This window comes from Thamnophis sirtalis, unplaced genomic scaffold, assembly GCF_051295495.1.
Source record: "Thamnophis sirtalis isolate CommonGarterSnake01/CBP01778 unplaced genomic scaffold, rThaSir2_p1.2 scaffold_8, whole genome shotgun sequence".
Lineage (NCBI taxonomy): Eukaryota > Metazoa > Chordata > Lepidosauria > Squamata > Natricidae > Thamnophis > Thamnophis sirtalis.
Window position 1 is genome coordinate 68,871,796 of NW_028261388.1, and position 27,858 is coordinate 68,899,653.

At 40.6% G+C, this 27,858-nt stretch overlaps 2 protein-coding genes across 2 annotated transcripts in view; both read right to left on the reverse strand.

Annotated features, from left to right (window-relative positions):
* LOC148044476 (uncharacterized) overlaps positions 1-27,858 on the reverse strand; it is a 242,191-nt gene that overhangs the window by 157,228 nt on the left and 57,105 nt on the right. The gene's annotated exons all lie outside the window — the stretch shown is intronic.
* LOC148044478 (protocadherin Fat 4-like) overlaps positions 1-27,858 on the reverse strand; it is a 48,944-nt gene that overhangs the window by 18,000 nt on the left and 3,086 nt on the right. The window contains exons 2-5 of the mRNA XM_087722001.1: positions 21,887-24,223; positions 14,588-14,704; positions 12,151-14,493; positions 4,077-6,419 (exon numbers count right to left, since the gene is read on the reverse strand). Coding sequence (XP_087578127.1) covers positions 4,077-6,419; positions 12,151-14,493; positions 14,588-14,704; positions 21,887-24,223 — 7,140 coding nt within the window. The remainder of the gene's footprint in view (positions 1-4,076; positions 6,420-12,150; positions 14,494-14,587; positions 14,705-21,886; positions 24,224-27,858) is intronic.

The following is a 27,858-nucleotide window of genomic DNA, read 5'->3' on the forward strand; positions in this document are numbered from 1 at the left end:
CAACCTGGACAATAACATCTTCACACCTGCGGATTGGCTGAATCCACATCTGACTATTGGGAGGGGTCTTTAATTCCTTTATTTCTAATCGTTTGCCCTGAGTGACCTCAGAGCCTGCTTTGAATGAACCCAATAAAAGATTCCTTTTGAAATGCTAACTTTCAAGAGTCTTTATTTCGTTGAATAAGGGGGAGAGGCTGAGCCTTACAGTAATTGTTCACTGTTCTATCTCCTCCACCCTGCGATCAAGAAAACAAGTTAAAGGTTTCACTATACTACCTGTGAAAAATAAGCCAAGAGCCAATGTTGGTACTTACGTTAAGACTCAACAATCAGTTTGTTGCTCCATAGAGCTGAGCTGGAATGGGAGTGTCTGCCATTTCTTTCTTTTTTTTATTAAATGTTTTTAAAAAGTTTTACAAACATATACCTCCTCTCCCCCCACCCCAAAGCCAACTCCTCCCCCAACCTCCCCCCCTAAACTCCCAGAGCAAATACAGGGTATAAACATTAACATCCATATTCTAAAATAAACTAACAGACTTTAGCATCATCCCTCACTTGTACTTTAATTCCCCTTTTGTAAAGCTAACCTTAAACAAGTTGTATCATTCTTTGCTCATTCACTCAAAAGCTATCTGGAATTTCTTAGTCCCATATTTTTTTTGAATATAATCAATCCATCTTCTCCACTCCAGTTTATATTTCTCATCTGAGTGATCCTTAAGAAATGCTGATATTTTAGCCATCTCTGCTAAGTTTGTTACTTTTAATGTCCATTCTTGAATAGTAGGCAATTCTTCCTTCTTCCAGTACTGTGCCACCAACAGTCTTGCTGCCGTTGTTAAATTCAAAATCAAATTAGTCTCTATAACTGTAGGAGTGTCTGCCATTTCAAACACGTCACATTGAATAGTAGTTGGGATCTCTATGGCTCCACCTTTGTAATGTAATTTGTTTAATGGGAGCTGCTTTACAGATTGATAGGCAAAATCATCCTAAAATTTGTTAATGCCTTTCTGAACCTCCTCAATATCCTTCCAATATTGGGTGAAAGGCTCTCCCATTGCTTTTAACAAGTGTCAATATTCTTCTGCATCTGCAAATACTTGTTTGTTGTGTATCGGTCCAAAACAAAAAAGGGGACATCCACTACCTGAACAACTGCACCACATGCCATGTTACCTTCCAGCTGTGGGCCCACCTTTTCATACTTCTTAAACAATTGGCATTTGCATTGCTTGTGTTATCTAAAAATTCAACAAAGGCTTCAGACAAGAATTCATTAGTGGTTTGTCTGTCAGCCCCGAAGACAGCTTTTCCGCTTGGACACATGGATGATTTAAGGGGCTTCAATTACTGAGATTCTTCTCCAAGCAATCAGCTCCCAACAATCAACTTGGAGGCCACCAAGAGCTACACAAAGAACTTGTCAGTTCATGAGAAGGAAAAGCTAAGTATTTGCAACACTGTAGATAGAAGACAATCTTGCTTCCATCAGGTGCTTTATATAACTTAATTAATCTCTGCAATGTCTATGGAAATTCTCAATCATCCAGGTCGTGGTTGTCCCAAACGTGCTTTTCAAAAGACCATATGACATTTAAAATTAAAATAAAATAAAGAAATAAGGTTTAAGTATGGTTGTAGCCCATAATCACCTCAGTTTAAGTGTCCTACATGGAAAATATTACAAAATATGGTGATTTTTTCATCTTTCCAAGCAAATAAATGCAAAAAAATTTTTTAAAAAAATAAAATCAGGCTTGTTCTTGGTTATTCTTTAGTATTCCTATTCTTAAATCATTGGTTAGCTAAAGATGTAGTAATATCTGATCATGTTCCAATAGCATCAACAATTATTATAACACAACAATTAGGTTTTTTTCAACGTGGTATCAAAATAGATTTTACTAAAGAAGCTGTTTTTAATTAAACAGATTTCTCTCGCCCACTGAAATTATCATGTACAATGCTTCGAGGATGTCCATTCAAAGTTATTACAATATGGCATGTAGAAATCATATCCCAAAAAAGGATAAAATGTTGAAGGGCACACATATCAACATGATTTAGGCTTGTCCCACTATTATCGCATTTTGGTTTACCACTTGTAACTTTCTTAAAATGGTTTCGGAAAGAGAAATATGGATAAAAATATTTAGAATTATATTCAAAAAGCTGAATATATCACCATATTAAGAAATGTGGATTTATCATCTTTATATAATAATATAAAAACTGGTAGATTTTATATACTATATAATTGAGGATTAAGTACTGAAGTTTCAAGTATATTGTTTCCATTTTCTTTTTTCCTTTGTTTTAAATATTATTTTCTTCTGAGCTCTCTCTTTCACCCTCTCCATCCCTCCCCTAAAGTGTCAAAAAGAAAAACTATTTTAGCCAGGTAAAGTTGGGAGTCTTGGAATCCACCAGCAAATATAAGCCATAGAAATTTGATTCGACATACCCATATTTTTCGGAGTATAAGACGCACCGGAGTATAAGACACACCAAGGTTTTGAAGAGACAAATAAAAAGTTTTTTGCACTCTGCAAACCTCCCCAAAACACCTCATTTTTCATGAAAATGGGTCTGTTTTTTTTTAAAGGGCATGAATAGCTCTCAGGAGGCTTGTAGAGTGCTCCTGGGGGAGGGAGGCAAAAATGAGCAAAAAATGGGCCCATTTTTTGTCAAAAAAAGGGCATTAGGAAGCCTATAGAGTGCTCCTGGGGACTGGGGGGGGGGGCAAAATTGAACAAAAAATGGCCCATTTTTTGCTCATTTCTGCCCTCCCCACCCCCAGAAGCTCTCTGAAAGCCTCCTACAAGCTATGCACAGACATTTTGGTGAAGGGGTGGGGTTTCAGGAGGAAGAAAAATGCTGTATTCAGTGTATAAGACGCACCCAGATTTTCAGCCTCTTTTTTGAGGGAAAAAGGTGCATCTTATACTCCGCAAAATACGGTACTTGTCTTCAGTTTGATGAGTTGCGAACTGTTTGGAAGATAAATTCAAGATTCAGGATCTTGACAGATTTGAGCCCTATCCAGTGATGGGATTCAAATAATTTAACAACTGGTTCTCTGCCTTGATGACCAGCTGGGTAGGCGTGACTCGGTGGTCATGTGACTGGGTGGGCATGGCCAACTCAATGTCACTCATGTCTATGGGTGCTTCACCTTAGCTGTTATGTAATGTAATAAGGGTTAACTGGAGAGGCAGATTCTGTAAGCAAGGCAATAAAATTAGGCTAGAAACAACACCAGAATGTTTCTTCCTGCCTTCCTTACAGGATTAGCCATTTAAAGTGGGGAAAAAACAAAATGAAATTTCTTCCAACAACCAGTTATCCGAACTGCTTAGAAAGTTAACAATTGGTTCTCCTGAGCCTCCCCAGTACTAATGTCAGGGTGTCAAAACTATAGATCCCCTAATCTTATTTTGTTGAAGGTTACAAGGATTTCCCTCCACCAATTCCCTCATATTTCATCTATTCTCTCAGATTATTCATTCAGCTACAAAACATAAAGACCTGGGTTTTCATAAAATACAATTCTTCCCCACTCTCAAAACACATGCTACGTTGACGCCATTCTCAAAGATTTGAAGAGAATTATAGAATGTAAGCAATGGTGGGTTGCCAATTTTTTTACTACCGGTTCGGGAGCACTCCTGCGCGTGTTCATGCACAGAAGCATCCGGGCGGGTGGGCAGAGCCTCTCACCACCACTACTAACATTGTCACTACTAATATTGTCACAAAAAAAAGGCAACATACTAATTGATTCCTCAAACAGCAAAACTATCAACAAACAAAAATCATTCATTAATGTCGACCTATAATTTACTATCAAAGATTTACTATCTTTGCCCATTTCTACACTATAGCTCCTCAAATTGGAAAAATATTTTTTATTTAAAAAGTATTGATGATTTGTAATTCAATTTATTTTCTATCAGTGCCTAAACCTAACAATTCAAAAACAATATTGTCCAAAGACTAATTCAAAATTATAAGCATAGAAATGAGATGCTGAATAAGATGACAAGGACTCCAAGACTTGGACTCACCTTTTTAGCAAAATCTGGAGGCGCATCCACCCCATTGATAAGTGCCCCATTATCTGCAAAGACAGGAATATTGGGACTGAAAATCATGAGATCACTCTTGGCACCAGCCTCTGCGCTCACACCTGCCAGGATATGGCTGTGACGATTGGAATAGGACCAGCTGCCCACCTCACTGGCACAGACCAGGGTGGCCATACCAGGGCCATAAACCATGGTTTCTTTTGCCTTGCAGTGGCATCGCAAGGCCACGTAGATGAGAGTGGCCAGCAGGAAGAGGCTGGAAACAGAGCAGATGGCAATGATCAGATAGACGTTGATCGAGTCCACCAGGGGAACAAAGCTCTCCCCTGACCTTTGAAGGTTAATATCTGTTTTGATTGTTTGACCACTTGTCACAAGTGAAACACTCAAGGTGGCTGTGGCTGACAGTTGAGGTTTTCCATGATCTTTCACAAGAACAAGGACACTCTGGATTTTGCTGCCTTCTGAATCATCCAGAGAATATTTGGTACTCACCTCACCACTATACTGCCCCACAGTCCATAGACTATTGCTTTCTTCAACCAGTTCATATCTTAGCCATGCATTGTATCCAGAATCCGCATCCAAGGCATGGATCTTGCCTACAATATGCCCAGGCATCACAGGGACCACTAGAAGAATCAGGTTCTCTTCTGATGATCTTGACACAACAGGTGCGTTGTCATTCTCATCCATCACAAAGACTTGAACAGTTGCATTGCCACATAAGGAGGGAAGTCCAGCATCCTTGGCTCTCACCTGGAACTCCAGCAGTTTCAACTCCTCATAGTCCAAGGACTGCAAAGCATAAAGTTTTCCACTCTCTGAATGTACAGAGATGTAGCTTGACAATGGCCAGAGCTTCTCATCTATCCAATAGGTGATCAGACCATTCTCAGCTATGTCTGGGTCTACAGCAGATATTGTGAAGATGTGAGCACCAGGGGGATTGTTCTCCTTCACAAAGACTGTGTAGAATGACTGTGTGAAAGCTGGAGCATTGTCATTTATGTCACTCAAAGGCACTAAGAGGGTGAGACTGGAAGACAGTGGTGGAACGCCTTGATCTTCCACTGTCACAATCATCCTGTACTCAGTCACATGCTCCCTATCCAAAGGTGTTCCAACAATTAGGGAGTAGTAATTCTTGAATGTGGACTCAAGTTTGAAGGGTACTCCAGTGGGCCAGAGGAAACAGGTTATCTGTCCATTGTTGCTAGAATCCCTGTCAGAAGCACTGATAATGGCTACCACAGTCCCAGGAGGGGAGTCCTCTGGCAATGGCACAGAGAGAGAATTCACAAATAATTCTGGAATATTATCATTCATGTCTAAAACTTCAATGAGAACTTTACAGTGCCCTGATAATTGAGAACTGCCTTTATCTTCTGCTACAATTGGAAGTTCATAGAACTTGCTTTCTTCATAATCCAATTTTCCAATCACTCTAATTTCCCCAATATCAGCATTTATACTAAATAGCTTTGTGACATGTGGAGGTGCTTTATTACTAAAAAAATAAGAAATTTCCCTATTAATACCCTCATCCAAGTCTGTAGCATTCAGAGTAATAACTAATGACCCACTGACTATGTTTTCTAGCAACTTTACCCTGTAAACAGATTGGTTAAACACAGGAGGGTTGTCATTGACATCCAGCACATTGATGACTAGCTGAACAGTTCCTGTGAGTTTTGGATCACCCCCATCTGTGGCTGTCAGTACTAAATGATGCACAGGGTTCTCCTCTCTGTCAAGAGGAACTTTCAATACAAGAACTACAGATTTACTCTCATCTTCATCATTTCCTGAATCAAAAGCAAAATGGTTGCTTGGGCTGAGCTTGTATGTTATCAAAGCGTTAGTACCAATATCTGCATCAGAGGCTCCCTCTAAAGGGAATTGGGTTCCAGATGCTGTTATGAATTCTGCTATGCTCAGGATCTGTTCCTTGGCAGAGAAGATGGGAGCATTGTCATTAATGTCTTTGATTTCAACCTCCACATGGAAGAACCGCAGAGGTTTCTCTACAATCACCTCCAGATGAAGGACACAGTCTGCATTCTTGGCACACAGCTCCTCCCTGTCTATCCGGGAATTTACAAACAAGATCCCATTCTGCAGGTTTACCTCAAAATAGTCCTTCTCTCCTTTGGACAGCATCCGGAACATCCGAGGCACCAGCTCGCTCACCTCCAACCCCAAATCCTGGGAGATGCGGCCCACAAAGGTGCCGTGCTGGGATTCCTCCAACACAGAATAATGGAGCTGGCCGCTCCCCATTTTCCAGGCGGTGTGGAGCAGAAGCAGCTGCAGCAGCCCCTTCGGCCAGGTAAGCATTGCAGACGCAACACCAGCAAGCTCTTCTTTTTTTCTCTAAATATCTTGCCTTAAGGCTGTCAGGAGCAGAGCCCAACTACCCCAGCCATACTGGCAATGCGTATATAGGTTGAATCTTGGCTTGTTGAGATTTCTCTGTTGTCTGATATTTCTCTTGTGGATCTGGCTGGCTGGAATGTCTGTCGCTTTAAGGGAGGGAATCTGCATTTTCAGTTTCACTTAGAGAGTTTCCTTAGGAAACAGCGACCTCTTGTGACTGAATTTCAAAATGAGAAACAGACCTCCATTCTTTATTGACAGTCTGGAAGGTATGATGCACCTTTATTTTTTTATAGCTCAGAAGACAACAATGGCGAACCTGTTAACCTCATTAGCCTGGTGGAAAAAACATGAGTTAGTCAATCCACTTGTCAACCTTTAATCTAAGGAGTCTATCTGGGTTTACTTTTTTATTTCTTCAGTAGAGTAGCCTGAATATAGAAACCAGCCAAGAAGAAATGTTTGTCCCTGCATGTAAAAGATAGTAATTGTCAGATTCGTGAATCTACCATTCTTCAGAGGAAGGGGGGGGAGGAATTGCAACGACTTACATTTATGTGCAATTCTCCTTTAGATGTATCTTATGTTCTGCATTGCATTCTTGTATAAACTTTCACCTGATTTATAAGATCAGAAGTGGCGCCTCCACTTCCTGGCTATTTCTCACCTCTTGGGGAATGTAAGGGATGGGGTGGCCATGTGGACAGCAGAGCCAAAGATGGCCCTGAGAAAGCTCTCTTAAATCTTTCTCAGAACAACCTGGACAATAACATCTTCACACCTGCGGATTGGCTGAATCCACATCTGACTATTGGGAGGGGTCTTTAATTCCTTTATTTCTAATTGTTTGCCCTGAGTGACCTCAGAGCCTGCTTTGAATGAACCCAATAAAAGGTTCCTTTTGAAATGCTAAATTTCTAGAGTCTTTACTTTGTTGAATAAGGAGGAGAGGCTGAGCCTTACAGTAATTGTTCACTGTTCTATCTCCTCCAACCTGCGATCAAGAAAACAAGTTAAAGGTTTCACTATACTACCTGTGAAAAATAAGCCAAGAGCCAATGTTGGTACTTACGTTAAGATTCAACAATAAGTTTGTTGCTCCATAGAGCTGAGCTGGAATGGGAGTGTCTGCCATTTCTTTCTTTTTTTTATTAAATGTTTTTAAAAAGTTTTACAAACATATACCTCCTCTCCCCCCACCCCAAAGCCAACTCCTCCCCCAACCTCCCCCCCTAAACTCCCAGAGCAAATACAGGGTATAAACATTAACATCCATATTCTAAAATAAACTAACAGACTTTAGCATCATCCCTCACTTGTACTTTAATTCCCCTTTTGTAAAGCTAACCTTAAACAAGTTGTATCATTCTTTGCTCATTCACTCAAAAGCTATCTGGAATTTCTTAGTCCCATATTTTTTTTGAATATAATCAATCCATCTTCTCCACTCCAGTTTATATTTCTCATCTGAGTGATCCTTAAGAAATGCTGATATTTTAGCCATCTCTGGTAAGTTTGTTACTTTTAATGTCCATTCTTGAATAGTAGGCAATTCTTCCTTCTTCCAGTACTGCGCCACCAACAGTCTTGCTGCCGTTGTTAAATTCAAAATCAAATTAGTCTCTATAACTGTAGGAGTGCCTGCCATTTCATACACGTCACATTGAATAGTAGTTGGGATCTCTATGGCTCCACCTTTGTAATGTAATTTGTTTAATGGGAGCTGCTTTACAGATTGGTAGGCAAAATCATCCTAAAATTTGTTAATGCCTTTCTGAGCCATCTCAATATCCTTCCAATATTGGGTGAAATGCTCTCCCATTGCTTTTAACAAGTGTCAATATTCTTTTGCATCTGCAAATACTTGTTTGTTGTGTATCGGTCCAAAACAAGGAAGGGGGACATCCACTACCTGAACAACTGCACCACATGCCATGTTACCTTCCAGCTGTGGACCCACCTTTTCATACTTCCTAATCAATTGACTGCATCCAGATGGTGTTACTCTATGTTTACGCTAAAAATGAAGTTCAATTCTTTTGGCTCCTTTAGTGCTGCTATTTTGCCTCCCTGGTCATCTTTTTATCATCTGCCTCTCTGCACATACTTATTGCTACATCTTGAAGCTGGTGCAGCATAACCCTGGATTCTCTGGTAAGATCTCCTTCCAACCACAGCTCTAAAGCACAGGCTTTGCTTTCTGCTTCTCTGCCTTCTCTTCCACAATCCAAGGAACATGGTCTGCTTTCTTCACTTCTTGTTCTGCTCAGGTCTTGAAGCACTTGGAGATATACTTGTCCACTCCAGCTCCAGCATCTCAAAAGCACAGCATGAATCCACCTCCAAGGTCATGACAGTTCTCAGTAAAGCTATATATTCTTATGGCATTTGCATTGTCTGCGTTATCTAAAAATTCAGCAAAGGCTTCAGACAAGAATTCATGAGTGGTTTGTCTGTCAGCCCCGAAGACAGCTTTTCCGCTTGGACACATGGATGGTTTAAGGGGCTTCAATTACTGAGATTCTGCTCCCAACAATCAACTTGGAGGCCACCAAGAGCTACACAAAGAACTTCTCAGTTCATGAGAAGGGGAAAGCTAAGTATTTGCAACACTGTAGATAGAAGACAAACTTGCTTCCATCAAGTGCTTCATATAACTTAATTAATCTCTGCAATGTCTATGGAAATTCTCAATCATCCAGGTCGTGGTTGTCCCAAAGGTGCTGTTCAAAAGACCATATGACATTTAAAATAAAAATAAAATAAAGAAATAAGGTTTAAGTACATTTGTAGCCCATAATACTATCCCAACTCAGTTTAAGTGTCCTACATGGAAAATATTACAAAAGCATATGATGGAGTTCCATCTGACAGATATATGGTGATTTTTTCATCTTTCCAAGCAAATAAATGCAAAAAAAAATAATTTTAAAAAATAAAATCAGGCTTGTTTTTGGTTATTCTTTAGTATTCCTATTCTTAAATCATTGGTTAGCTAAAGATGTAGTAATATCTGATCATGTTCCAATAGCATCAACAATTATTATAACACAACAATTACTTTTCTTTCAACGTGGTATCAAAATAGATTTTACTAAAGAAGCTGTTTTTAAGGAAACAGATTTCTCTCCCCCCCCTGAAATTATCATGTACAATGCTTCGAGGATGTCCATTCAAAGTTATTACAATATTGCATGCAGAAATCATATCCCAAAAAAGGATAAAATATTGAAGGGCACACATATCCACATGATTTAGGCTTGTCCTACTATTATCTCATTTTGGTTTAACACTTGTAACTTTCTTAAAATGGTTTTGGAAAGAGAAATATGGATAAAAATATTTAGAATTATATACAAAAAGCTGAATATATCACCATATTAAGAAATGTGGATTTATCATCTTTATATAATAATATAAAAACTGGTAGATTTTATATACTATATAATTGAGGATTAAGTACTGAAGTTTCAAGTATATTGTTTCCATTTTCTTTTTTCCTTTGTTTTAAATATTATTTTCTTCTGAGCTCTCTCTTTCACCCACTCCATCCCTCCCGTAAAGTGTCAAAAAGAAAAACTATTTTAGCCAGGTAAAGTTGGGAGTCTTGGAATCCACCAGCAAATATAAGCCATAGAAATTTGATTCGACATACCCATATTTTTCGGAGTATAAGATGCACTGGAGTATAAGACACACCAAGGTTTTGAAGAGACAAATAAAAATTTTTTTGCACTCTGCAAACCTCCCCAAAACGCCTCATTTTTCATGAAAATGGGTCTGTTTTTTTTTAAAGGGCATGAATAGCTCTTAGGAGGCTTGTAGAGTGCTCCTGGGGGGAGGGAGGCAAAAATGAGCAAAAAACGGGCCCATTTTTTGTCAAAAAAAGGGCATTAGGAAGCCTATAGAGTGCTCCTGGGGACTGCGGGGGCAAAACTGAACAAAAAATGGCCCATTTTTTGCTCATTTCTGCCCTCCCCACCCCCAGAAGCTCTCTGAAAGCCTCCTACAAGCTATGCACAGACATTTTGGTGAAGGGGTGGGGTTTCAGGAGGAAGAAAAATGCTGTATTCAGTGTATAAGACGCACCCAGATTTTCAGCCTCTTTTTTGAGGGAAAAGGTGCATCTTATACTCTGAAAAATACGGTACTTGTCTTCAGTTTGATGAGTTGCTAACTCTTTGGAAGATAAATTCAAGATTCAGGATCTTGACAGATTTGAGCCCTATCCAGTGATGGGATTCAAATAATTTAACAACTGGTTCTCTGCCTTGATGACCAGCTGGGTAGGCGTGACTCAGTGGTCATGTGACTGGGTGGGCATGGCCAACTCAATGTCACTCATGTCTATGGGTGCTTCACCTTAGCTGTTATGTAATGTAATAAGGGTTAACTGGAGAGGCAGATTCTGTAAGCAGGGCAATAAAATTAGGCTAGAAACAACACCAGAATGTTTCTTCCTGCCTTCCTTACAGGATTAGCCATTTAAAGTGGGGAAAAAACAAAATGAGATTTCTTCCAACAACCAGTTATCTGAAATGCTTAGAAAGTTAACAATTGGTTCTCCTGAGCCTCCCCAGTACTAATGTCAGGGTGTCAAAACTATAGATCCCTTAATCTTATTTTGTTGAAGGTTACAAGGATTTCCCTCCACCAATTCCCTCATATTTCATCTATTCTCTCAGATTATTCATTCAGCTACATAACATAAAGACCTGGGTTTTCATAAAATACAATTCTTCCCCACTCTCAAAACACATGCTACATTGACGCCATTCTCAAAGATTTGAAGAGAATTATAGAATGTAAGCAATGGTGGGTTGCCAATTTTTTTACTACCGGTTCGGGAGCACTCCTGCGCGTGTTCATGCACAGAAGCATCCGGGCGGGTGGGCAGAGCCTCTCACCACCACTACTAACATTTCGCCCGATCCGGGCCGAACCGGGAGCAACCCACCTCTGAATGTAAGGATTGGTATAACTTTGGCTTAGGAACCATACTTGATTCTTTCCAACCTCAAAAAGTGCAACACTGCAGATACTGCAATAGAAACAGAATAAAATAATCCACATTGGTTGTTAAACTGACAGGACCATTCTAGTTTGAAGTAAATAGCTCTAGTACAAGGCGATATTTGATCATTTTAGGAATGTGACTATCCAGTTACCAATTAAAAATTCTGTATTATAAATGTATTAATTCTACCCACTTGTTAACCCCTTTACAATATTATACTTTCTATTTTTAAATTTAACAATATATGAACAAGATATAAACTTCCACAAACAAACTTAAAAGGAAAGTTCTCTGTCATCTAGCAGATTAATAAAGTTGCAAACTTTGTTACCCATAAATATTGTCGCAAAAAGAGGCAACATACTAATTGATTCCTCAAGCAGCAAAACTATCAACAAACAAAAATCATTCATTAATGTCGACCTATAATTTACTATCAAAGATTTACTATCTTTGCCCATTTCTACACTATAGCTCCTCAAATTGGAAAAATATTTTTTATTTAAAAAGTATTGGTGATTTGTAATTCAATTTATTTTCTATCAGTGCCTAAACCTAACAATTCAAAAACAATATTGTCCAAAGACTAATTCAAAATTATAAGCGTAGAAATGAGATGCTGAATAAGAAGACAAGAACTCCAAGACTTGGACTCACCTTGTTAGCAAAATCTGGAGGCGCATCCACCCCATTGATAAGTGCCCCATTATCTGCAAAGACAGGAATATTGGGACTGAAAATCATGAGATCACTCTTGGCACCAGTCTCTGCGTTCACACCTGCCAGGATATGGCTGTGCCGATTGGAATAGGACCAGCTGCCCACTTCACTGGCACACACCAGGGTGGCCATACCAGGGCCATAAACCATGGTTTCTTTTGCCTTGCAGTGGCATCGCAAGGCCACGTAGATGAGAGTGGCCAGCAGGAAGAGGCTGGAAACAGAGCAGATGGCAATGATCAGATAGACGTTGATCGAGTCCACCAGGGGAACAAAGCTCTCCCCTGATCTTTGAAGATTAATATCCGTTTTGATTGTTTGACCACTTGTCACAAGTGAAACACTCAAGGTGGCTGTGGCTGAAAGTTGAGGTTTTCCATGGTCCTTCACAAGAACCAACACACTCTGGATTTTGCTGCCTTCTGAATCATCCAGAGAATATTTGGTACTCACCTCACCGCTATACTGCCCCACAGTCCATAGACTATTGCTTTCTTCAACTAGATCATATCTTAGCCATGCATTGTATCCAGAATCCGCATCCAAGGCATGGATCTTGCCTACAATATGCCCAGGCATCACAGGGACCATTAGAAGAATCAGGTTCTCTTCTGATGATCCTGACACAACAGGTGCATTGTCATTCTCATCCATTACAAAGACTTGAACAGTTGCATTGCCACATAAGGAGGGGATTCCAGCATCCTTGGCTCTCACCTGGAACTCCAGCAGTTTCAACTCCTCATAGTCCAAGGACTGCAAAGCATAAAGTTTTCCACTCTCCGAATGTACAGAGATGTAGCTTGACAATGGCCAGAGCTTCTCATCTATCCAATAGGTGATCAGACCATTCTCAGCTATGTCTGGGTCTACAGCAGATATTGTGAAGATGTGAGCACCAGGAGGATTGTTCTCCTTCACAAAGACTGTATAGGAGGGCAGTGTAAAAGCTGGAGCATTGTCATTTATGTCACTCAAAAGCACTAAGAGGGTCATGCTAGAAGACAGTGGTGGAACGCCTTGATCTTCCACTGTCACAACCATCCTGTATTCAGCCACCTGCTCCCTATCCAAAGGTGTTCCAACAATTAGGGAATAGTAATTCTTGAATGTTAACTCGAGTTTGAAGGGTACTCCAGTGGGCCAGAGGAAACAGTTCATTTGTCCATTGTTGCCAGAATCCCTGTCAGAAGCACTGAGGATGGCTACCACAGTCCCTGGAGGGGAATCCTCTGGCAATGGCACAGAGAGAGAATTCACAGATAATTCTGGAATATTATCATTCATGTCCAAAACTTCAATAAGAACTTTACAGTGCCCTGATAATTGAGAATTGCCTTTATCTTCCGCTACAATTGGAAGTTCATAGAACTTGCTTTCTTCATAATCCAATTTTCCAATCACTCTAATTTCCCCAGTATCTGAATTTATGCCAAATATCTTTGTGACATGAAGAGCTAGGCTATCAATAAAAAAATAAGAAATGTCCCTATTAATTCCTTCATCTAAGTCTGTTGCATTCAGAGTAATAACTAATGACCCACTAGCTGTATTTTCTAGCAACTTTACCCTGTAAACAGATTGGTTAAACACAGGAGGGTTGTCATTGACATCCAGCACATTGATGACTAGCTGAACAGTTCCTGTGAGTTTTGGTTCACCCCCATCAGTGGCTGTCAGTACTAAATGATGCACAGGGCTCTCCTCTCTGTCAAGAGGAACCTTCAGTACAAGAACTACAGATTTACTCTCATCTTCATCATTTCCTGAATCAAGAATAAAATGGTTGCTTGGGCTGAGCTTGTATGTTATCAAAGCGTTAGTACCAATATCTGCATCAGATGCTCTCTCTAAAGGGAATTGGGTTCCAGATACTGTTGTCAATTCTGCTATGCTCAGGATCTTTTCCATGGCTGAAAAGATGGGAGCATTGTCATTAATGTCTTTGATTTCAACCTCCACATGGAAGAACCTCAGAGGTTTCTCTACAATCACCTCCAGATGAAGGACACAGTCTGCATTCTTGGCACACAGCTCCTCCCTGTCTATCCGGGAATTTACAAACAAGATCCCATTCTGCAGGTTTACCTCAAAATAGTCCTTCTCTCCTTTGGACAGCATCCGGAACATCCGAGGCACCAGCTCGCTCACCTCCAACCCCAAATCCTGGGAAATGCGGCCCACAAAGGAGCCGTGCTGGGATTCCTCCAGCACAGAATAATGGAGCTGGCCGCTCCCCATTTTCCAGGCAGTGTGGAGCAGAAGCAGCTGCAGCAGCCCCTTCGGCCAGGTAAGCATTGCAGACACAACACCAGCAAGCTCTTCTTTCTCTAAATATCTTGCCTCAAGGGTGTCAGGAGCAGAGCCCACCTACCCCAGTCATACTGGCAATGCATAGGTTGAATCTTGGCTTGTTGAGATTTTTCTGTTGTTCGATATTTCCCTTGTGGATCTGGCTGGCAGGAATGTCTGTCGCTTTAAGGGAGGGGATCTGAATTTTCAGTTTCACTTAGAGAGTTTCCTTAGGAAACAGCGACCTCTTGTGACTGAATTTCAAAATGAGAAACAGACCTCCATTCTTTATTGACAGTCTGTGATACTTTTTCCTTCATGTATCTCTGATGTGTAGTTTTCCTTCTTTTCTTCTTTAAATATTATATTAATTTAAACATTGTATTGATGCCTTGGTACTTCCTGGGCATCTTTCCCACTGCCAATAGATGAGCACTAGATACGATTTTTTGTGCACTGAACCCGCAGTAATGCCAACAGCCGTCCATCCCTGAATCTAAACCATGTATTAGAGTGCATTTTCAGAGGGTAGTAAATTTTTGTTCTTTCCCAGATTAATCTGTTGCTTTCAGTGCCATCACTGAGTCTATAAAATGTTATTCCTTACCAGCGTTATATTGCCAAAATTATTTTTAGCAATCTATATAAGACATTCTATGTCATCAATAAAGTCCCTGCCCCAGAATCAATAAATAATTAAGTAGTGAAACCAGTTTCAAAATTCTTTTTGTGTGAGCCCTTGTAAATTATATTCTATTGGTATAAAAATTATGTATCTATGTTTCTGTTTTGTTAGTAGCATACTCTTTTTTTATTTAGTTCCCTTTGTTATTCTGCATCACTTTTTTTTACTTTCATAGATTTTTTAATCACCTTTTTCCACAACTTATTTTCATATGTTTAATATGTAATGTCCTGTACTAAAACTTTTGAGAAGGAAGAAACTACAGACATTCAAACTTTTCAATTTTTATATTTCACAATGACAGACAATGAGTCTGTCTCTAAATAACCTTACATAAGATTTTTTTTCACTGCTGCTTCCTTTATACACATAAACATACAGACCAGTGGTGGGTTGCAGGCGGTATTCCCCAGTACAGGGGTACCGGAGCCTGCCCGGGTATTGTTCTGGTACGGTGCTATAGAGGGCCCACCCCTCCACCCGTGCTCTTTACCTGTCCTTTAAAGCCTTCGGCACTTCCGCACACGTGCATGGCACGTACAATGCCTGCATGATGCTCCACTGAGCAGCTGGAGTGGCAAGGAGGCTTGTGGAGGCGTCGCTGGAAGGTGTGATGCATGCACGCACTGCGTGCGTTCATGTGGAGGACACCGGGCCCCATTGCAACAGTACCGGTTGCAACGGGATCCAGAACCCACCACTGATACAGACACACTGAATATCTAACTATCATAAAGGAAATCGCACCTTTATTTTTTATAGCTCAGAGAAAACAATGGCCAACCTGTTAATCTCATTATCCTGCTGGGAAAAAACCATGAATTAGTCAATCCACTGGTCAACCTTTAATCTAGGGAGTCTATCTGGGATTGTTTTCACAAACCTTTACTTTTTTAATTTCTTAGGTAGAGTAGCCTGAATATAGAAACCAGCCAATAAGAAATGTTTGTCCATGCGTGTAAAAGATAGTAATTGTCAGATTCGTGAATCTGCCATTCTTCAGAGAAAGGAGGCAGGGAGGAATTGCAACGTCTTACATTTACGTGCAATTCTTCTTTAGATGTATTGTATGTTCTGCATTGCATTCTTGTATAACGTTTCACCTGATTTATAAGATCAGAAGTGGTGCCTCCACTTCCTGGCTATTTTTCACCTCTTGGGGAATGTAAGGGATGGGGTGGCCATGTGAAAGATGGCCCTGAGAAAGCTCTCTTATCTCTTTCTCAGAACAACCTGGACCATACCATCTTCACACCTGCCCATTGGCTGAATCCACATCTGACTTTTGGGAGGGGTCTTTAATTCCTTTATTTCTAATTGTTTATCCTGAGTGACCTCAGAGCCTGCTTTGAATAAACCCAATAAAAGGTTCCTTTTGAAATGCTAAATTCAAGAGTCTTTACTTCGTTGAATAAGGGGGAGAGGCTGAGCCTTACAGTAATTGTTCACTGTTCTATCTCCTCCACCCTGTGATCAAGAAAACAAGTTAAAGGTTTCACTATACTACCTGTGAAAAATAAGCCAAGAGCCAATGTTGGTACTTACGTTAAGACTCAACAATCAGTTTGTTGCTCCATAGAGCTCAGTTGGAATGGGAGTGTCTGCCATTTCTTTCTTTTTTTAGTAAAAGTTTTTAAAAAGTTTTACAAATATATACCTCACCTCCCCCCCCAAACCCAACTCCTCCCCCAACCTCCCCCCCCCAACCTCCCAGAGAGCAAATACAGGGTATAAACATTAACATCCATATTCTAAAATAAACTAAAAGACTTCAGCATCATCCCTCACTTGTACTTTAATTCCCCTTTTGTAAAGCTAACCTTAAACAAGTTGTATCATTCTTTGCTCATTCACTCAAAAGCTATCTGGAATTTCTTAGTCCCATATTTTTTTTGAATATAATCAATCCATCTTCTCCATTCCAGCTTGTATTTCTCATATGAATGGTCCTTAAGATATGCTGATATTTTAGCCATCTCTGCTAAGTTTGTTACTTTTAATGTCCATTCTTGAATAGTAGGCAATTCTTCCTTCTTCCAGTACTGCGCCACCAACAGTCTTGCTGCCATTGTTAAATTCAAAATCAAATTAGTCTCTATAACTGTAGGAGTGTCTGCCATTTCAAACACATCACATTGAATAGTAGTTGGGATCTCTATGGCTCCACCTTTGTAATGTAATTTGTTTAATGGGAGCTGCTTTACAGATTGGTAGGCAAAATCATCCTAAAATTTGTTAATGCCTTTCTGAGCCATCTTAATATCCTTCCAATATTGGGTGAAATGCTCTCCCATTGCTTTTAACAAGTGTCAATATTCTTTTGCATCTGCAAATACTTGTTTGTTGTGTATCGGTCCAAAACAAGGAAGGGGACATCCACTACCTGAACAACTGCACCACATGCCATGTTACCTTCCACCTGTGGGCCCACCTTTTCATACTTCCTAATCAATTGACTGCATCCAGATGGTGTTGCTCTATGTTCACGCTAAAAATGAAGTTCAATTCTTTTGGCTCCTTTAGTGCTGCTATTTTGCCTCCCTGGTCATCTTTTTATCATCTGCCTCTCTGCACATACTTATTGCTACATCTTGAAGCTGGTACAGCATAACCCTGGATTCTCTGGTAAGATCTCCTTCCAACCACAGTTCTAAAGCACAGGCTTTGCTTTCTGCTTCTCTGCCTTCTCTTCCACAATCAAAGGCACATGGTCTGCTTTCTTCACTTCTTGTTCTGCTCAAGTCTTGAAGCACTTGGAGGTATACTTGTCCACTCCAGCTCCAGCATCACAAAAGCACAGCATGAATCCACCTCCAAGGTCATGACAGTTCTCAGTAAAGCTATATATTCTTATGGCATTTGCATTGCCTGCCTTATCTAAAAAATCAGCAAAGGCTTCAAACAAGAATTCATGAGTGGTTTGTCTGTCAGCCCCGAAGACAGCTTTTGCGCTTGGACACATGGATGATTTAAGGGGCTTCAATGACTGAGATTCTTCTCCAAGCAATCAGCTCCCAACAATCAACTTGGAGGCCACCAAGAGCTACACAAAGAACTTGTCAGTTCATGAGAAGGGGAAAGCTAAGTATTTGCAACACTGTAGATAGAAGACAAACTTGCTTCCATCAAGTGCTTCATATAACTTAATTAATCTCTGCAATGTCTATGGAAATTCTCAATCATCCAGGTCGTGGTTGTCCCAAAGGTGCTTTTCAAAAGACCATATGACATTTAAAATTAAAATAAAATAAAGAAATAAAGTTTACGTACATTTGTAGACCATAATACTATCTCAACTCAGTTTAAGTGTCCTACATGGAAAATATTACAAAAGCATATGATGGAGCTCCATCTGGCAGATATATGGTGATTTTTTCATCTGTCCAAGCAAATAAATGCATAATAAATAATTTAAAAAAATAAAATCAGGCTGGTTCTTGGTTATTCGTTAGTATTCCTATTCTTAAATCATTAGTTAGCTAAAGATGTAGTAATATCTGTTCATGTTCCAATAGCATCAACAATTATTATAACTCAACAATTACTTTTCTTTCAATGTGGTATCAAAATAGATTTTACTAAAGAAGCTGTTTTTAATGAACCAGATTTCTCTCCCCCCCCCCTTGAAATTATCATGTACAATGCTTCGAGGATGTCCATTCAAAATTATTACAATATTGCATGCAGCAATCATATCCCAAAAAGGATATGAAGGGCACACATATCCACATGATTTAGGCTTGTCCTACTATTATTGCATTTTGGTTTAACACTTGTAACTTTCATACAATGGTTTTGGAAAGAGAAATATGGATAAAAATATTTAGAATTATATACAAAAAGCTGAATATATCACCTTATTAAGAAATGTGGATTTATCATCTTTATATACATAATATAAAAACTGGTAGATTTTATATACTATATAATTGAGGATTAAGTACTGAAGTTTCAAGTATATTGTTTCCATTTTCTTTTTTTCCCTTGTTTTAAATATTATTTTCTTCTGGGCTCTCTCTTTCACCCAATCCATCCCTCCCCTAAAGTGTCAAAAAGAAAAACTATTTTAGCCAGGTAAAGTTGGGAGTCTTGGAATCCCCCAGCAAATATAAGCCATAGAAATTTGATTCGACATAACCATATTTTTCGGAGTATAAGACGCACCGGAGTATAAGACACACCAAGGTTTTGAAGAGACAAATAAAAAGTTTTTTGCACTCTGCAAACCTCCCCAAAACGCCTCATTTTTCATGAAAATGGGTCTGGTTTTTTTTTTAAGGGCATGAATAGCTCTTAGGAAGCTTGTAGAGTGCTCCTGGGGGTGGGAGGCAAAAACAACAAAAAACAGGCCCATTTTTTTTTTGTCAAAAAAGGACATTAGGAAGCTTATAGAGTACTCCTGGGGACTGGGGGGGGGCAAAATTGAGCAAAAAGCGGCCCATTTTTTCCACATTTCTGCCCTCCCCAGCCCCCAGGAGCTCTCTGAAAGCCTCCTACAAGCTATGCACAGACATTTTGGTGAAGGAGTGGGGTTTCAGGAGGAAGAAAAATGCTCTATTCAGTGTATAAGACGCACCCAGATTTTCAGCCTCTTTTTTGAGGGAAAAAGGTGCATCTTATACTCCGAAAAATACGGTACTTGTCTTCAGTTTGATGAGTTGCTAACTCTTTGGAAGATAAATTCAAGATTCAGGATCTTGACAGATTTGAGCCCTATCCAGTGATGGGATTCAAATAATTTAACAACTGGTTCTCTGCCCTGATGACCAGTTGGGTAGGCGTGACTGGGTGGGCATGACCAACTCAATGTCACTCATGTCTATGGGTGCTTCACCTTAGCTGTTATGTAATGTAATAAGGGTTAACTGGAGAGGCAGATTCTATAAACAGGGCAATAAAATTAGGCTAGAAACAACACCAGAATGTTTCTTTCCTGCCTTCCTTACAGGATTAGCCATGTAAAGTGGGGGGAAAACAAAATGAGATTTCTTCCAACAACCAGTTCTCCGAACTGCTTAGAAAGTTAACAATTGGTTCTCCTGAATAGATGCAAACTGGCTGAATCCCACCACTGGCCCTATCCTACATGATGCAGTTCAGTGGTGAGAAAAGTAAGATTCTACACTTGGGTAGGAAAAACCAAATGCACAGGTATGGAATAGTCAGCACCTGGCTCAACAGTAGTAATTGTGAAAGAGATCTTGGTGTCCTAGTGGACCATCACTTAAGTATGAGCCAACATTGTATTGCAGCTGCCAAAAAAACCAATGCAGTCCTAGGCTGCATCAACAAAGGAATAGCATCTACACTGTGAGAACTGATAATATCAAACAGAATAACAGAGTTGGTAGATTTTGGAGGACTTATAGTCTAGCCCCCTACTCAGTCACATGACCACCCAGTCTTGCCTGCCCATCTGGTCATTAGGACAGAGCACCGGTTGTTAAATTATTTGAATCCCACCACTGTCTATGAGCTTTTTAGAACACAATGGGTATTTCTTGAGCCCCATCATTTTCAGCTATGTAGGTTTGCAGACTCAGAATTCCCTGCCACCTGCCCTTTGCTGGCACAAGGTTGGGAAACACTGCTGAGCCTCCCCGTATCAATGTCAGGCTGTCAAAACTATAGATCCCCTAATCTTATTTTGTTGAAGGTTGCAAGGATTTCCCTCCACCAATTCCCTCATATTTCATCTATTCTCTCAGATTATTCATTCAGCTACAAAACATAAAGACCTGGGTTTTCATAAAATACAATTCTTCCCCACTCTCAAAACACATGCTACGTTGACGCCATTCTCAAAGATTTGAAGAGAATTATAGAATGTAAGCAATGGTGGGTTGCCAATTTTTTTACTACCGGTTCAGGAGCACTCCTGCGCGTGGTCATGCACAGAAGCATCCGGGCGGATGGGCAGAGCCTCTCACCACCACTACTAACATTTCGCCCGATCCGGGCCGAACCAGGAGCAACCCACCTCTGAATGTAAGGATTGGTATAAGTTTGGCTTAGGAACCATACTTGATTCTTTCCAACCTCAAAAAGTGTAACACTGCAGATACTGCAATAGAAACAGACTAAAATAATCCACATTGGTTGTTAAACTGACAGGACTATTCTAGTTTGAAGTAAACAGCTCTAGTACAAGGTGATATTTGATCATTTTAGGAATGTGACTATCCAGTTACCAATTAAAATTTCTGTATTATAAATGTATTAATTCTACCCAGTTGTTAACCCCTTTGCAATATTATACTTTCTATTTTTAAATTTAACAATATATGAACAAGATATAAACTTCCACAAACAAACTTAAAAGGAAAGTTCTGTGTCATCTAGCAGATTAATAAAGTTGCAAACTTTGTTACCCATAAATATTGTCACAAAAAGAGGCAACATACTAACTGATTCCTCAAACAGCAAAACTATCAACAAACAAAATCATTCATTAATGTCGACCTATAATTTACTATCAAAGATTTACTGTCTTTGCCCATTTCTACACTATAGCTCCTCAACTTGGAAAAATATTTTTTATTTAAAAAGTATTGATGATTTGTAATTCAATTTATTTTCTATCAGTGCCTAAACCTAACAATTCAAAAACAATATTGTCCAAAGACTAATTCAAAATTATAAGCATAGAAATGAGATGCTGAATAAGAGGACAAGGACTCCAAGAGTTGGACTCACCTTTTTAGCAAAATCCGGAGGCGCATCCACCCCATTGATAAGTTCCCCATTATCTGCAAAGACAGGAATATTGGGACTGAAAATCATGAGATCGCTCTTGGCACCAGCCTCTGCGCTCACACCTGCCAGGATATGGCTGTGCCGATTGGAATAGGACCAGCTGCCCACTTCACTGGCACAGACCAGGGTGGCCATACCAGGGCCATAAACCATGGGTTCCTTTGTCTTACAGTGGCAACGCAGGGCCACGTAGATGAGAGTGGCCAGCAGGAAGAGGCTGGAAACAGAGCAGATGGCAATGATCAGATAGACGTTGATCGAGTCCACCAGGGGCACAAAGCTCTCCCCTGACCTTTGAAGCTTAATATCCGTTTTGATTGTCTGACCACTTGTCATAAGTGAAACACTCAAGGTGGCTGTGGTTGACAATTGAAGTTTTCCATGATCTTTCACAAGAACAAGGACACTCTGGATTTTGCTGCCTTCTGAATCATCCAGAGAATATTTGGTACTCACCTCACCACTATATTGCCCCACAGTCCATGGACTATGACTTTCTTCAACCAGTTCATATCTTAGCCATGCATTGTATCCAGAATCCGCATCCAAGGCATGGATCTTGCCTACAATATGCCCAGGCATCACAGGGACCACTAAAATAATCAGGTTCTCTTCTGATGATCTTGACACAACAGGTGCATTGTCATTCTCATCCATTACAAAGACTTGAACAGTTGCATTGCCACATAAGGAGGGAAGTCCAGCATCCTTGGCTCTCACCTGGAACTCCAGCAGTTTCAACTCCTCATAGTCCAAGGACTGCAACGCATAAAGTTTTCCACTCTCCGAATGTACAGAGATGTAGCTTGACAATGGCCAGAGCTTCTCATCTATCCAATAGGTGATCAGACCATTCTCAGCTATGTCTGGGTCTGCAGCAGATATTGTGAAGATGTGAGCACCAGGGGGATTGTTCTCCTTCACAAAGACTGTGTAGGAGGGCTGTGTGAAAGTTGGAGCATTGTCATTTATGTCACTAATAGGCACTAAGAGGGTCATGCTAGAAGACAGTGGTGGAACGCCTTGATCTTCCACTGTCACAACCATCCTGTACTCAGTCACCTGCTCCCTATCCAAAGATGTTCCAACAATTAGGGAATAGTAATTCTTGAATGTTAACTCGAGTTTGAAAGGTACTCCAGTGGGCCAGAGGAAACAGTTTATTTGTCCATTGGTGCCAGAATCCCTGTCAGAAGCACTGAGGATGGCTACTACAGTCCCTGGAGGGGAGTCCTCTGGCAATGGCACAGAGAGAGAATTCACAGATAATTCTGGAATATTATCATTCATGTCCAAAACTTCAATGTGAACTTTACAGTGCCCTGATAATTGAGAATTGCCTTTATCTTCCGCTACAATTGGAAGTTCATAGAACTTGCTTTCTTCATAATCCAATTTTCCAATCACTCTAATTTCCCCAGTATCTGAATTCATGCCAAATATCTTTGTGACATGAAGAGCTAGGCTTTCAATAAAAAAATAAGAAATTTCCCTATTAATCCCTTCATCTAAGTCTGTTGCATTCAGAGTAATAACTAATGACCCACTAGCTGTATTTTCTAGCAACTTTACCCTGTAAACAGATTGGTTAAACACAGGAGGGTTGTCATTGACATCCAGCACATTGATGACTAGCTGAACAGTTCCTGTGAGTTTTGGATCACCCCCATCAGTGGCTGTCAGAACTAAATGATGCACAGGGCTCTCCTCTCTGTCAAGAGGAACCTTCAGGACAAGAACTACAGATTTACTCTCATCTTCATCATTTCCTGTATCAAGAGCAAAATGTTTGCTTGGGCTGAGCTTGTATGTTATCAGAGCATTAGTACCAATATCTGCATCAGAGGCTTCCTCTAAGGAGAATCGAGTACCTGTTATCAGTTCTGATATGCTCAGGATCTTTTCCATGGTAGAGAAGATGGGAGCATTGTCATTAATGTCTTTGATTTCAACCTCCACATGGAAGAACCGCAGAGGTTTCTCCACAATCACCTCCAGATGAAGGACACAGTCTGCATTCTTGGCACACAGCTCCTCCCTGTCTATCCGGGAATTTACAAACAAGATCCCATTCTGCAGGTTTACCTCAAAATAGTCCTTCTCTCCTTTGGACAGCATCCGGAACATCCGAGGCACCAGCTCACTCACCTCCAACCCCAAATCCTGGGAGATGCGGCCCACAAAGGTGCCGTGCTGGGATTCCTCCAGCACAGAATAATGGAGCTGGCCGCTCCCCATTTTCCAGGCGGTGTGGAGCAGAAGCAGCTGCAGCAGCCCCTTCGGCCAGGTAAGCATTGCAGACACAGAAACAACACCAGAAAGCTCTTCTCTTTTTCTCTAAATATCTTGCCTTAAGGCTGTCAGGAGCAGAGCCCACCTACCCCAGCCATACTGGCAATGCATAGGTTGAATCTTGGCTTGTTGAGATTTCTCTGTTGTCTGATATTTCTCTTGTGGATCTGGCTGGCTAGAATGTCTGTCGCTTTAAGGGAGGGGCTCTGCATTTTCAGTTTCACTTAGAGAGTTTCCTTAGGAAACAGCGACCTCCTGTGACTGAATTTCAAAATGAGAAACAGACCTCCATTCTTTATTGACAGTCTGTGATACTTTTTCCTTTGAGGGCTTGCTATATTGCTTCATGTATCTCTGATGTGTAGTTTTCCTTCTTGTCTTCTTTAAATATTATATTAATTTAAACATTGTATTGATGCCTTGGTATTTCCTGGGCAACTTTCCCACTGCCAATAGATGAACACTAGATACAATTTTTTTGTGTACCGAACCCGCAATAATGCCGACAGCCATCCACCCCTGAATCTAAACCATGTATTACAGTGCATTTCCAAAGGTTAGTAACTTTTGGTTCTTTCCCAGATTAATCTGTTGCTTTCAGTGCCATCACTGAGTCTATAAAATGTTATTCCTTACCAGCGTTATGTTGCCAAAATTATTTTTAGCAATCTATATAAGACATTCTATGTGATCAATAAAGTCCCTGCCCCAGAATCAATAAATAATTAGGTAGTGAAACCAGTTTCAAAATTCTTTTTGTGTGAGCCCTTGTAAATTATATTCTATTGGTATAAAAATTATGTATCTATGTTTCTGTTTTGTTAGTAGCATACTCTTTTTTTATTTAGTTCTCTTTGTTATTCTGCATCACTTTTTTTTTACTTTCATAGATTTTTTAATCACCTTTTTCCACAACTTATTTTCCTATGTTTGATATGTACTGTCCTGTACTAAATCTTTTGAGAAGGAAGAAAATACAGACATTCAAACTTTTCAATTTTTATATTTCACTTCAAGTAACAATGAGTCTGTTACTAAATAACCTTACATAAGATTTTTTTCGCTGCTGCTTCCTTTATACACATAAACATACAGACCAGTGGTGGGTTGCAGGCGGTATTCCCCAGTACAGGCGTACCGGAGCCTGCCCCGGGTATTGTTCTGGTACGGGGCTCCGGGGGGCCCACCCCTCCACCTGTGCCCTTTACCTGTCCTTTAAAGCCTTCGGCACTTCCAAACACATGCATGGCGTGTACAATGCCTGCATGACACTCCGCTGAGCAACTGGAGCGTTAAGGAGGCTTGTGGAGGCGTTGCTGGAAGGTATGATACATGCGCGCGCTGCGTGCGTTCATGTGGAGGACACTGGGCGCCATTGCAACAGTACCGGTTGCAATGGGATCCAGAACCCACCACTGATACAGAGACACTGAATATCTAACCATCATAAAGGAAATCACACCTTTATTTTTATAGCTCAGAAGAAAACAATGGCAAACCTGTTAACCTTATTAGCCTGGTGGAAAAACCCACTAGTCAACCTTTAATCTAGGGAGTCTATCTGGGTTTGTTTTCACAAACCTTTACTTTTTTTATTTCTTAGGTAGAGTAGCCTGAATATAGAAACCAGCCAATAAGAAATGTTTGTCCATGTGTGTAAAAGATAGTAATTGTCAGATTTGTGAATCTGCCATTCTTCAGAGGAAATGGGGGGGTGGTTTGCAGTGTCTTACATTTATGTGCAATTCTCTTTTAGGTGTATCTTATGTTCTGCACTGCAGTCTTGTATAAACTTTCACCTGATTTATAAGATCAGGAAGTGGCGCCTCCACTTCCTGGCTATTTCTCACCTCTTGGGGAATGTAAGGGATGAGTGGTTCTCCTGAATAGGTGCAAACTGGCTGAATCCAACCACTGGCCCAATCCTACAAGATGAGTTCAGTGGTGAGAAAAGTAAGGTTCTACACTTGGGTAGGAAAAACCAAATGCACAGGTATGGAATAGTCAGCACTTGGCTCAACAGTAGTAATTGTGAAAGAGATCTTGGTGTCCTAGTGGACCATCACTTAAGTATGAGCCAACATTGTATTGCAGCTGCCAAAAAAACCAATGCAGTCCTCAGCTGCATCAACAAAGGAATAGCATCTACACTGTGAGAACTGATAACATCAAACAGAATAACAGAGTTGGTAGATCTTGGAGGACTTATAGTCTAGCCCCCTACTCAGTCACATGACCACCCAGTCTTGCCTGCCCAGCTGGTCATTAGGACTGAGTACCGGTTGTTAAATTATTTGAATCCCACCACTGTCGATGAGCTTTTTAGAATACAATGGGTATTTCTTGAGCCCCATCATTTTCAGCTATGTAGGTTTGCAGACTCAGAATTCCCTGCCACCTGCCCTTTGCTGGCACAAGGTTGGGAAACACTGCTGAGCCTCCCCAATACCAATGTCAGGCTGTCAAAACTATAGATCCCCTAATCTTATTTTGTTGAAGGTTGCAAGGATTTCCCTCCACCAATTCCCTCATATTTCATCTATTCTCTCAGATTATTCATTCAGCTACATAACATAAAGACCTGGGTTTTCATAAAATACAATTCTTCCCCACTCTCAAAACACATGCTACATTGACGCCATTCTCAAAGATTTGAAGAGAATTATAGAATGTAAGCAATGGTGGGTTGCCAATTTTTTTAACTACCGGTTCGGGAGCACTCCTGCGCGTGCTCATGCAAAGAAGCATCCGGGCAGGTGGGAAGAGCCTCTCACCACCACTACTAACATTTTGCCCGATCCGGGCCGAACCGAGAGCAACCCACCTCTGAATGTAAGGATTGGTATAACTTTGGCTTAGGAACCATACTTGATTCTTTCCAACCTCAAAAAGTGTAACACTGCAGATACTGCCATAGAAACAGAATAAAATAATCCACATTGGTTGTTAAACTGACAGGACCATTCTAGTTTGAAGTAAACAGCTCTAGTACAAGGCGATATTTGATCATTTTAGGAATGTGACTATCCAGTTACCAATTAAAATTTCTGTATTATAAATGTATTAATTCTACCCAGTTGTTAACCCCTTTACAATATTATACTTTCTATTTGTAAATTTAACAATATATGAACAAGATATAAACTTCCACAAACAAACTAAAAAGGAAAGTTCTCTGTCATCTAGCACAGTGATCCCCAACCCCCGGTCCGCGGACCGGTGCCGGGCCGTGGAGTACCTGGCACCGGGCCGCGCAGCGGCCGGGGGCCATGATCGCTGCAGCGGCCGGGGGCCATGATCGCTGCAGCGGCTGGGGGCCATGATCGCTGCAGCGGCCGGGGGCCATGATCGCTGCAGCGGCCGGGGGCCATAGTTTCTTTCTGTATGCAAATTAGGGCTAACTGGCACAAGGGGTGTTACTGGACCGCTGGTGGCACTCTGACGTCACCAGCGGCCCACCGCCCCCCTGTGTCCAGCGCCGCCCTTCTCATTCCTTTTCAGCGCTTCAGCGCTGGCCGATTCCTGAAAAAAACCTAAGAGCGCCTGCGCAGCTACGTAGGGCTAGCGTAGACAGCGCTAGTAGCGTAGCCTTGCACTTTATATTTATGTAATTGTATTTT